The sequence below is a fragment of the Mauremys reevesii genome, linkage group 7 (assembly GCF_016161935.1).
Source record: "Mauremys reevesii isolate NIE-2019 linkage group 7, ASM1616193v1, whole genome shotgun sequence".
In the NCBI taxonomy this organism is placed as follows: Eukaryota; Metazoa; Chordata; order Testudines; family Geoemydidae; genus Mauremys; species Mauremys reevesii.
In genome coordinates, this window is record NC_052629.1 from 36,121,222 (window position 1) to 36,134,914 (window position 13,693).

The window sequence follows — 13,693 nt, forward strand, 5'->3', positions numbered from 1 at the left end:
AGATAAACAAGGGAAAACCTTAGACCAGCAAATGAAAAGATGGATAGAACACTTCCATGACAGCCTTAACACACTCTTGCCAGAAATAACATTTAACTTTGATAATCATAGAATCATAGGGCTAGAAGGGACTGCAAGGGTCATCTAGTTTAACCCCCTGCCAAGATGCAGGATTTGTTGTGTCTAAGCCATCTAAGACTAGATGCCTATCCAGCCTGCTTTTGAAAACCTCCAGCAATCTCACTAGGCAGTCTGTTCCATTGTCCTACTGTTCTTACAGTTAGGAATTCCCCCCCACCTCCAATCTTTTCTAGGGAAAATGGCAGAACTTGATGTTTGCTGTGAGGATATTACTCCGGATGAACTTAAAGTAGTCACAGAAAGATTAAACAACAACAAATCACCAGGTGAATATCAAATCACAGAAGTCCACCCCAGACTCTAGGCTTCAGAGCCCAAGCTCCACCCTGAGCTGCAACTTCAAAGTATTGTTTATACAGCTATTTTTACAGCACAAGCCCACTAGCTTGAGTCTTTTGACCTGGGCTGGGAGGCTCACTCTGAAATGTTTAAACATATCCTGACTGACCTCACTTCTCTCATATTAAAATGAAAGAGATTCCATGGAGAAGATGCCACTAAACTGCCTTTCAATTATTTTTGATGTCATTCTTACATCTGCTCTGCATAAGAAGTTAGATCATTTAGCCTGTAAGTATGTGTTATTTATCCAACAAAGCATAGCATGTATTGGGCCAGATTCGTTCCTGTGTCAAGATCTGCTTGGGGCTGGGGGGAAATGAGAGAGCCACAATTATCAAGCCACACCTGCTCCAGTAACTGTGTAAATTAGAGAAAGCTAGGGAAATGCCCTGTATGCTCAGGTGGGGGATGGCTTATGCAGGAACCTGTTCAAGCTAGTTCATAGTACCTGCTCTTTCAAGGGAATTCTAAGCTGAGCAGCTGTGTCCAGATTCCTGAGTGGCATGCAAAGAGGCTCGAACAGGGGAAAATAATGCCCACAATCTTTATAATACTTTAAATACATTAAGTAGAGCATAATCATACATTTTTTAAGTTAGTTTGGGACTCATGAAAGTTGCTAGTCTGACATCAATGTAAACTGAGTGTTCTATTTATTCAGAGAATGTACAGTACAAAAATCAGTATAAAACCAATATCATGCCACCATAGATTTTCAATCCTCTTCTGGAAGAAGTACTACTACTGTAGCATAATGCATGCAGTGTAGTTGTAGCTGTGTTGGTCCCAGCATGTTAGAGAGACAACATGGATGAGGTAATATCTTTTACTAGATGAAGTTCTGTTGGTGAGAGAGACAAGCCTTCAAAGAAGAGCTCTGTGTGGCTCAAAAGCCTGTCTCTTTCTGCTGAGATTTTCACCAAGAAAGCAATTGAAATAACCTTGTCCACTCCACACTGGCTATATCCCATTAGCTCATTTTACATATTTCATCAAGACAGTCATCAGATGACAATACAATTTGATCGCAACCAACATTGACTAGTATTCTCAATTCTGGACTGTTGGCTTCTGACTATTAGTAGAAAACTATAACAACACAGGTATGAAAATAGACAAAGGAGTTTGCCAGGATAGATTTAGACACTACTGGAAATTAGAGTTAATTATCAGGGACTACATTCTACTGTCATTACTCGAAATCTACAGTAACTACAGATGTATAATAGTGTAAGAGAGTATAATTTTGGACCAAAGTTAACAAACTGGTGTATTGAGATACACTGAAAAAAGCAAAATAAATTTTGCTGAAACTAGAGATAGTATTGCTTAGTTTAGGTGTCAGATTGTAGTTTTGTAAGCTGATCTGAGTAAGGGGCAGCATATGGCTATGCTATTCCAGGAGCGCACCCTTATTCTCCACTTACCATACAGGAATAGGGCTTTTCAAAAAATTTCCATCTTAATTGTTTTTCGATTAAAAATTTTGGTTTTGATTAAACTACAAATTAAAATTGTCACAAGGGGATCTGCTTTCCACAGAAAAAAATCATTTTTAAATCAAAATATTTTGGCCTAAAACTCAAAATCTAACAGATTTTTTTTTCTGGGCCATGATGTCCTTTTCAAAATGGCCTCCTAATCGTGGGCAGGTTCTGACCAAACTCCCATTGACAACAACAGGCGTTGACAGCCATTTTGAAAGAGGACAGTTCCACATGGTCTTCAGTGTAATAAAAAATTATTCCTCAGGGGTCCTTCTGAAGTTATGAACAGTAATGCAATATAGTACCATTAATCAAAAATACCTTCATATGCAATCTATGCATATGAATTCCATTAAGTTTAAACTCTAAAGGAAGTTTTAAGTGTCTGTGTTATTACATTATAATATCATTTGAGATACAGAAACAATCCGCTACTGAGTGCTAAATTTATTAAAGGACCATTTTTTAAAATTAATTTTAACTGAAACTAGTGAACTTTTACCTTTAAAATCTCAGAATATTCATTCTAAAAAAATCAAAAAGTGCTATAATTTTTGGGAGAATATGCTGTTTTCTTCATATGCAACAAAGTGGTTGAATCCTTGCCTATGTGTAATGTTCAGCTAAGCATGAACTATGGAAACATGAACAGTGCTACCATAATACTACCTTGATAATGGAATAATGATTAATCATTCATTGATCCATCAGCTCCTTCTAACCAAAGGTCTTGAGAATAATATTTTCTTTAAGAAAGAATACTTTCTCCTGTTTTATTACTATGTTTTGCTAACATTCGTAACTAAGTCTTTGGCCCGTTTTCAGATAATGTGTTTGTTTTTGGTAATTTAGCAAAACTAATTTACCCTTACCTAAACAGAATCTGCAATATGAATGTTGAAAATGGAAGCATAATGGAGACCAGAGCTCTAGTTCTTCATTTGCTCACTAGATGTCACTGGTGTATGGTAGATGTCTTCTGTGCTGATGAAGAATATGCAAGTATTCAGCTTTGCCAGCATTATACCTCTGGGAGACTTTAACACTGTCTCAGTTAAGATTCTGTTAACATTGTTTTTTACAAACCCTTATTTTAAGGGGTTCATAACTCAACCTACACATTCACTACATGACATACTGCACAAGGGCTCAGATGGGTGGATTTTTTAAATGCAGGATATTTTTATGGTGAATAGATAGTAGAGAATTTTTTATAAATTACAATGCTTTTAGTGCGCTAATCAATAAAAAAAAAGTGTAATTAAAATATGCTGGTATTTTCAGTCCAAATAGTTTAAATGGTTTAATTGCTTTTTAGTCATTTGTGGAGGAAATAATTTGATGCAGTTGCTGCTATACTTGAGAATAACCTCAAATAGATTTTCTTTACTTACTGTGCATTCACAAGACAGCACATAGGCCAAGCCAGATCATATATTTAACCCTTATTGATTATGAGTCCTGAAGAAGACTGTGCAGTCCTCCTTGTTCATAAGTATTATAATGATTAGCGTATGTAAAAATCACCCATAGTTCAGAGAAATTCTTACTGTGCCCAACTGGCAATGAGCAGCATAGGCTAAAGTTTAAATTTTAAACAAAATTCAAATTTTACTGTTTTTTGTTTCTGCAAGTCTAATCTTGTATGTTATTTGAACAGAACTCTTTGAGTGGGAACGATTAAACGCAATCTGAAAAATTGCTATGGCGATACCACATCTGCTCTAGCCAATGACTCAGATGCTGAACTGCATTCAAGATGCACTTAGTGCAGTTCAGGAGATGAGTATAATAGTGGCTTTATGTACCTTTAGGTATTTGCCCCCACTCGCCAGTCTAACTCTGAGACTAGCTGGAGACTGGAGCAGTAGTGTAAGTTAGACAGCCTTGATGCTGCCCTAATTTGTGTCTAGCTGCCAATAGCCCTTAGGTCCATTTTGGTAACGAGAGATGACAGGATACCTCAATCACTTCCTTCTTGTACAAACCATGCAGGGGGCTAGTATAGGAATTGCTATTGTGGCTCTAAGTCACCTGAAAATTCATCACATATGGGGAATCTTTAGAGGACCAGATCTGCTGACACAAGGGCCAGTGTCATATCCCAATATTCATCAATAGACCCAATTAAAGATTCTTTTCTGAAATTGACAGGTAAAGGTGGGAACCTTCTATTAAAGCTCAAAATGTAGATTAAAGCTAGTGATCCAATTATGGATCATATTCAGAATTACACTATATGTATTGTAAGTTAATGTTTAGTAAAGGCTCACTGAAGGACATCTGGAAGTATTTTCCCATACTCAAATAATTTGTATGAATGCTAAAACTACAAATGGGCAAACTCCTGGGCTAAATAGGAACTGTTCTGAATGTTCTCCGTACCTCCTATATTAAAATATGAGCCTCTTCCACGAATGGGAAATACTGGGTTAGGCAGACCCATCCCCAGTACCATCTCATAACCCCTACTATTGGCCATCTCTAGCTCTGTATTTAAATAGAGACTTGATGTGTTTCTCTATTTCTGACTATTAGCCCCTGGCATCTGCTGTTTATTACACAGGGTTCCCTGCCACCAAGAATACTCCTCCTGGTACTGTACTCCCTGTGATGATCATTCTTAGTGGGATGGCATGGGGTGGTTATAAAACCTAGAAATCTCTTTCCAGTGGGAGGAGGACCACTAATGTTGCCTCTGAATACATCTCACTTGTGCAGTGGGGAACGATCACTGAACCTCCCTGTTAAAAGCCCAACTACGGGTAGGAATGCCGCAGTTTTAGGGAAGGAGTTTCTCTAGATTTGAATAAGCATCTGAGCTTATCTGAACCAAATCTTTTGAGATTCACCCATCACTAGCTAAAACATGGTAATGCTTCAGATTTCAAGTAATGAAACTCTTACTTCATTCCTGTCCTTTACTTTACTAAGATGATGCTCATTCACCTCTACCCCAAGGGCAGGAAAGCATTCTCCAGGATTTTGCTGATTTAAATTTTTAAAAGCTTTAAAAGAAAAAAAATGCACTGGCTATGGAGGCACATGAAGCATTTTAATGAGGTTCCTTCCACAGCTAGTACTATCCTGTAGCAGTACAAACCAGGAAAGCTAATGCTTTCTATACGTTTGAAAATTTGCATTTTAACCTCTCCTCACTATACAATACTGTATATCCAAGTCTGGACTACAAAATACATTTCTGTACTTTCAATGGACCCTGACATAAATATGGTAATTGCCCACATGCATGTGTATTGGTTCACTTTGTAGGTAGGTAGATTAAGGCAGGATCTTGCAGGAATCCAAGTCTGAATTTAGGAACACTGGGCTACAAGGATCTACAAGGGTTATCACAATCATCATGATAGCTGGATCACACACTATCTACAGGAAGTATGTTCAAACTGGTGTGCACTTGGTAGAGCCATTCTCTAACTTCCCAAGACTCCCAACAACTTCACTGTCAAATGTGGTCATCTGGGATGAAAGAGTCAAGGGACAGCAGGAATAAAGAGTTTAGGGGGGGCCTAAACTGCGGGCCCCATTTAATTTGAATGAATCCCACATGCAAATACCTCTCTATCCATAAAATGCAGGGGCAGATTATCCCACCAGTTGTGGATACAACTCCCATTGACTTTGTTGAGAGTTGAGTGCAATTGAGGAGGTAATTGGGCCCTGGGTTCTTTTCAGGGGATTTGACAAGCACTCTTTTTATGGATACAGCAACAGATCTCTTCTGTACTTCCTCAGTGGACCTGTAACAAGCAACCACTGATTATTAAGGGGGTCAGCCTAATCCAGGTACTGTATGTAATCCCTCTATCCATCCATCATGCAACTATTTGCTTCACCCTGTCTGTTCTATCATCCACTTGCATCTATGGCACACATTAAATGGATTTAGAACTGGTTGATAGGTCTCGAAATGTAATTGTAAATGGGGAATCATCATTGTTGTGGCTCTTGTAAGGTCCTGGGGGGATTGATTCTTGGCTTTGTGTTACACCTCTACCCCGATATAATGCTACCCGATATAACATTAATTTGGATATAACGCGGCAAAGCAGCACTCCAGGGGGCGGGGCTGCGTGCTCCGGTGGATCAAAGCAAGTTCAATATAATGTGGTTTCACCTATAATGCAGTAATATTTTTTGGCTCCCGAGGACAGCATTATATCAGGGTAGAGGTGTATTTAATACTTTTATCAATGATGAAACAAAACATAAAATCATCACTGATAAAGTTTGCAGGTGACAAAAAAATTGGGGGAATGTTAAATAAAGAAGAGGACAGGTCACAAATACACAGCAACTTTGGATTGCTTGCTTAACTGGATACAAGGAAACAATACGAGTTTCAGTATGACTAAACGTAAAGTCATAAATTTAGGAAGAAAGCAGGTTATACTTTGATGATGCGAGGCTCAATCTTGAGAAGCAGACTCTGAAAGAGATTTTGGAGTTGTGGTGAAAGATCAGCTGACTATGAGCTCCCAGTATGATGCTAAAAGGGCTAACAAGATACTTGGATGCATAAACAAGGGCATATCAAGTAGGAGTATAGAGATTATGTTACTTCTGGAGTTGGTATTGTTACAACTACTGTCAGAATACTGTGCCCTGTTCTGGTGTCTGATGTTTAAAAACTGGAGAGGGATCAGAGAAGAATGCTTAAAGGACTGGAAAACATGCTTTATAGTTAAAGTCTCAAGGAAATTATCAAAGAGAAGATTAAGGGGTGATTTGATCACCTCTATATTTACACGGAGAATAGAAATTAGATAATAGAGGGTTCTTCAATCTAGAAAAATCCAATAGCTGGATGCTGAAGCTTGACAAACTAGACTAGAAATAAGAGACAACATTTTAACAATCAGGGTAAATAACCATTAGAACAATTTACCAAGCGGCATGATGAATTCTGCACTGGAAATTCTAAAATCAAGATTAGATGTTTTTCTAGAAGATATACTCTAGTTCAGACAATAATTAATTTTGGAAAGTGCTGTGGCCTCTGCTATACAGGAGATCAGACTCTTCTGGCCTTATAATTTTTACCTGTATGGATCTAGGTGCCTCATACTGTAATTAATCCAGAAGAAAGCTTACAGTCATTTGCTTTTTAGATCTGTGATGGACACAGACTGCCTTATGCCATCTACCCCAGCCGTTACCTAAAGATACCATGTCTAGGAGTGAGAAGATAGTTCCCATGCCATTCAGTCCTTGGTTTCTGAGACTACCAAAGATAAGCCAATAGTTGTGGTGGTTTTTGTGATGCTGGCAAAATGTTCACCCACTTGGAAATGAATTAAGAACATGAAGGAATTGCCTTAGTGGATTAGACTAGTAGATTTACTGCCATATTTTGTCTACAACAGCAGCCAGTACCACCTTTAAAGGAAGGTGCATCAACCCTGTAGTGAGCAATGGCGCAAACTACCCAGAGGGGAAGTTCTTTCCTAACCCAATTAGTTAGTGGTTGGCTTCAGCCCTGAAGCATGAAGGTTTATAACCCCTATAATATTTTTAATCCTATGTAGATCCTATCCTAGACTGTGCATATTCTCACTACACATATAAATGTCTAGCCATTTAATATATGGCAATGACTTTCAGGCACTATCAATCTAGTCTTGGATTGCCCCCTCCCACATAAAGGTGACCACTGGTTTCACTAGAGTAGAAAAGTTCCATGAGAATCCACTCCATAATAAGCTGCTCCATCAATCCATTGAAGGCGCAGGGTTTGTCTTTGTGGAATGAGCAGCAGGAGGCACCCACAAACATCACATTTTTCCAGAGATCTGTAAGAATCTTGGGAAGAATGGAATTGAAGGTTGTGAATCAGCAGAAGTCCAAGGCAATGAAGGACAATAAAGCGAGTGGGCTGCAAAACAGGCATCAAGAGTACAGACATCAGTGACAAATGATTTTAGATACTTACTTGAAAAGTTCATTCCTCATTATAGCTCGGTTTGTTTGAGGGTCAATTGCATAGACCATTAAGTCAGATTTGGAGTAATCCTCTTCTGAAAAGCCATCTCCAAATCTGCGGGCACCAATGGATTCTACCACAACCGTTGCACCAGGAATCTGATCTTGAACATAGCGTTCCAAAATCCTGAAAATGAAATAGTCAGAAAATTAGAATGATTTATTCATTCTAAAGAAGACTAACAAAAACCTGAACTGTAATCTAATAGACTAAAACATTGGCTTTGTAGGCTGCTAACCCTATAAGCCCCATTCATAAAATACCCATTCCAACATAACCCCTTAAATACTGACCTCCTAGGAAAAACTTAGCAATGTTAGGGGAAGTCACTGCACACTGTTTCCTTAAGTCTAGCTCTTTGTATTTATGATATAGTTTGAGTTTTAAATGACTCATGGGAAATTGCAACTGTATTTTACAAATAAAACTGTCAAGCTTTTGTGGAATTATATGGTTTCAGAACTCTTTAGTTCTACCTTTACACTAGAGGGGTAGTAAATTCTCTCTCACACAAAAATAATATCCTCAACCATTTTCAGTGGAGTATATCATCTGGCTATACAGCATGATATAACATATCAGGTACCAGTATACCTGCAACTCCTAAAGGTGTAAATAAACTTTACAACCATGGGAGAGGTTGGAACATTGGTCTGACAGGTTTACTACCGGAAAATAAAAATTATCTATAAACAAATTCCAAAAGTTATACAGAAAGTGACAAAGGAGGACAGATAGCTGTTTCTAAATCACTTAACCTAAGTCCAAGATCTCAGGGGAATAACAACAATGAACTACAGCAGATCTACTTTATTTTACTTCCAGAAAAAGAAGCAATCAATGCAAACTGCTGTATATAGTATATGTCTGGATATTAATGGACGGAGGAGGCACACGTCAGAGCCCTCACATCAGGGCCCTAGTGGGGCTCTGGTTGATCGCTACTTCCCACCACCCAACACACATGTAATGAGGTTGAGTAGTGTCCACAAAAGAGAAACTAAACAACTAATAATTCCTCAAGAAAGGCTTTAATAAATTACGACTATAAAGGCAACACAGACAGAATAAGAAAAACAGAATTAAAGACCAGCACTGAGTGAGGATTAATACAAATGGCAAGTTATAATGGAGGCAAGCACAAGTACAAGTGATATTATGCATTAACTATCTATTATTATAAGTACACATACAAAAGGCAAATAATATTGAAAATAGTCACAAGCACATGCAACGCCACTATTACTGATTGCTTAGCAACTTCACATGTATTGTAACCACCCTCAAGAAATACAATTCTATACGCAATATGAATACATTGATTAACTATATTTTACTAACCTTAACCTACCTATAACCTTATATAACAACTTATAAACTTTATTGACTTTTATGATAAACTTGATGGTAACTTATACTGAAGACAAGCACAGCGACTTGCAAAGCTATTATGATTTATAAACTACTAGCTTCACCAGTGCTGTACCTGCTTCCAGCAAGGCACAAAACATAGACAGTTACTGTATATCGATTAACTATTGACTACTACTATTTTTAAACAACTTAAACAATTTACTAATATACTTAAACTACAGTATTAGTACAGACTTAAGATTAACTAGCTCAAGCACAACTAGACCTCTTCAGTCTGAAACCTTATTCTGTGTTCTTTCAAAGATGCATTACCTTTCAGTCAACTGTTTCCTGTACTGGCCAGGCACAGATAGTCGGTGAAGCGCAAGTCCCTTTGGTTCAGGGGGTGTATGTGAGCCTGACAAAGCGTGATCTCCTTTAGGTCAACACATACACAAAACACTTGCGTCTTTACACCTTATTTATAAGGTATTTGCTGGCCGTGTTTCAAAACAGGTCAACCAATGAAGGTGGCCAAATGTTTCAGTGTGGTATTTCCGGTTGTTTTGAACTTATGAACTGTGCTCAGCTCATCTCTTCTCTATGCGGCTAATTGTGGTCAGTTTGCTAGACTCAAAAATGCTTGAGTTAGCTTAAAGAGGTCTTTGGTTGCAGAGCATAGTAACCACAAGTCTGTATCTATCTTTACAGAGTTTCCTTTTCAGTCTATGAAGTTTCCTATGCTCACAGGATTTAACTGTACTCGCTTCTTACAATTTCCAGAAGTTTTAGGCCTAACACTGCTTAGCCTGACACTACTTGACAAGGCTTATGCACATGAATCACAATATGGTAGTACACTCAATGAAATATCAGCTTGAATATCAATGTATCACTAGGCAAGAAAAATAAGATTAATAAGAAACGCAGTAGACTACAGAAGATAACATTTACTGACCATTTTACTGATTCTTGATGGTGACTTTCACTAATTTTAATATTTAATACATTTCTTTTTTCTGTGTGTTACTGAATGTAAGTCTTCCTAAGTTGCAAATCAATGTTTGCAGAAGTTCTCACACAGAATAATACTTTACTTATGCAAGAAGTCCCATTGGCAGTATCAATAACTGACTTCAGTGGGACTACTTGAATCAGTAAGGATTACTGGATGTGAGCAAGGGTTTTAGAAACATGTTTTTCTGAAGTTTTCTACATAAAATTATCTATTTATGGAAAAGGCCTGAAATATTTGTTATTACTCTTAACTACTCCTGAAAAACATATTTATGAAGGTTTGTAGAGTTTCCCCTGAAACAAGAAAGAAGCAGAGCTCATACCTACCCTGAGCAGAAATACCTAAGGCATTGCTGTAGGACACAGTAAAAGAAGGAGGAAAAGAATAACCTCTCCAAGAAATTAAAATAAAATGAATGTAAAAATAGTAAATACACATGATGTTGACATAATGAGTTATCATATTATAGGAATTTATATGGATTTAATCCTATCCCAAAAGAAGCATAGAACAAGCTTTAGAAAGGATAATATCAGTATAGAAGTGAATGTATTGTGCTTCAACTTAGCCAGTATATGGTATATACCTTTCCTGGTGCCCATTAAAGTTGCTGACTTGTTAGAGGAATTGACAAGCAAAAAATATTAATTTTTCATATCAGTTTAGTTAGTCAGAACTGCATCTCTCCAGGTGTGTGTTGTACTCTGCATCTGATAAAATAGGTTTTTAGAGCAGTTACAGCAAATAATGGATATGTAGTGAACAGATCTTCTGGTCAGTAATCCAGGTAGAGTACTAAACATAATGGCAAGTTATAAGAATTCTTCTTTGATTCATAGTGTTGGTAAGGGAAGAATGAAAATGTTCACAAATTCCAGGAACAGGAACAACCCACTCAATCTTATTTGAATAAGTGATAGTATAGTAGGATTCTATTTGATCATGTAACAAAAGTCTATAATGCAATTACAGTCTTAACTTTGCATTCCCTTATGTTTATATGCTTAGCTGCATAAATCAAGATATTTGCATTAACACTGACTTTTGAATGGAAATACTACATATAAAAATGTTAACTCCATGTAGCTAGTGTATTATACTATATATAAAAATCATTTTAATAGGAATGAAGTAAAATGAAGCAATATATAGGCTTGTAAAATAGCCTAAATGAGCAAAACTGAGGCATAGCTACATAAGCCATACAAGTGAAGTATACTCTAAGGCCAATTCTTCAAAGGAGTGCAAGAGTGAACCATAATGTGTACATGGAGTCAGACTGAAGGGTCTTCATGCGGGGGTTAGGGAATGATGCTTATATTCCCATGTGAACAATACAAATCTTAATATATACATTAAGAAAAAATATTGTTTTCTTCCTTTGTACAGTCTGCATGTGGTGTCCTAGCTCTCTTTAAGCCTTCCTGGTGATACCGCATTGGAAGTGTTCTCCAGATGAATTTTGGAGCAGGTCTAAAAAGTGAACAGGTCCCAACAACTTTTAGGGATTCATATACATTGATGGGAGAAAAATAAAAATTTGGACTATGAGTGACTAAAATCCTTCACTTTAAAAACACATTCAGGAAAATATGTGGCGTTGTGCAATAGATGTCCTGGAAATACAAAAATGGAAGAGGTTTGACTATATTAATTGCTAATATAGTCCTAGAACTTGTGTAGGGCATTTAGGACTGATCAAACCTGTGTCAAGATAGACACTTTCATTGGTTCAAATAACTGGAAACTTTCTGCTCCTGTTTTTCCCTGATAAATCATTACCACATGTATTCAGCAGAGAAAAGTAACGCTGAAAGAGCAATACTGCTAAATCACAATTTTAAAAGATTATTGACTTCCGTTAATTTCTAAGACTCCTCTTTCCTTCTCTTTGTGAAAATGCCAAAATACCCCTGAGCTATAGTGTTGTTGTAAGTTTCTGAAAAGCAAAACTCTGCAAGATATAGTTTCTAATCTAGCAGCATGTGTATACTCCAAGCTGCCAAATGTGGCCAGACACAATGCAGAGTCCCAAATCAACCAAAAAATAGCAGGTATGGATTGGAAGCTCGTTCCTGTTAAGTACACTGGCAACTGATTGGCTTCAAACAAACAAGCACTCATTGACTACTGTGAGTATTAAATCTGCTTTGTTTCTACCTATGACACACTACTTGGCAGCTGGAGTTGCAACCCTGCCTAATTAACCACATACCTAATTAATGCTCCTTTAGGGCAATTTTGGTCTGGTAAAGATTGTGACAGTGTAAGACTAAACCCCACAGGTAACTATAAAAAATCCAAAATATTACATGACTACAAGTGACTAAAAGAAACCCCAATTTTCTTTAAAACATTGCCCAAATATTTTCTTTCTTGCATGGACCAGTCATTGTACCCGGCTCAAAAAGATCTAGAAATGTTCATACACATTTTCATTATGTATCTTATGAATTCTGAACTCATCAGTGCTAAAATCAAACCAGTTTCTCATAGGCAGTTACATTTACCAGCACTTAGTTTTAGTCAATCCTCTGTCTTCCTACTGGTTATGTTTTTGACATCCCTGTTAATGTTGCAATGGTTAGTATTACCAGAACTTTATAATACTATGCATTTATTCTCAAGAATTCATGGCAGCTGTTCAAATTTACCCAGATTCTCAATCCCATTACAGAGTAGCTGTTTAAAACATTATTGGAATCGAAGAATAAATAACATAATAGTGTTTGACTATGACAAATACTTACACTACAGACAACTGACTTTGATTGATGTTGCAAGAAACAGAGTACATGTGAATTACAATAATAATTATACTTTTAGGATAAAGGCAATTTATTATATATAGAAAATAGAACATTATGATGATTCAATGAAAAACAAAAAAGCACACATTGAAGATTGCAAAGTAGCATTTAAAGAAAATACTATTGAAAAGTGTGCAAATCTCTGGAGTGTAACTTCAAAAGTAATTCAAGTTTACATTTGGTACTAAACACACTGCAGTAAGCTACCACTTGGCAGCTTATTTTCAGCACAAAGGACTCTCTTCTTTCACAATATTTTAGAAACAAACATGAAAAGACACATTTAGCAAACAATAATAAAGTTTGTAATTAGAGGTAATGTATTAGTTCAAATTAATTTAAAGTGAAGTTCTAATTTGATAATTGACTATGCAGCATTTGCACCTTCTTCTCAACAGATCTGCCCCCTGCATGTGTTTAGATTCATATCTACTGAGTAAGTGAAAAAAATAGTTTTTACTACCTTAACTCTCACTGCTCTGCACAGTCAACAGAGAACAGTGAGCTGGATTCTCTTCCTTCTTGTGCATCTTCATCA

The 13,693-nt window shown here is 37.0% G+C and overlaps 1 protein-coding gene across 22 annotated transcripts in view; it reads right to left on the bottom strand.

Annotated features, from left to right (window-relative positions):
- Positions 1-13,693, bottom strand: part of PCDH15 (protocadherin related 15) — a 790,091-nt gene that overhangs the window by 37,456 nt on the left and 738,942 nt on the right. For all 22 annotated transcript variants that reach the window (XM_039547294.1, XM_039547276.1, XM_039547275.1 and 19 more), the window contains one exon: positions 7,924-8,100. In XM_039547294.1, the coding sequence (XP_039403228.1) occupies positions 7,924-8,100 (177 nt within the window). The remainder of the gene's footprint in view (positions 1-7,923; positions 8,101-13,693) is intronic.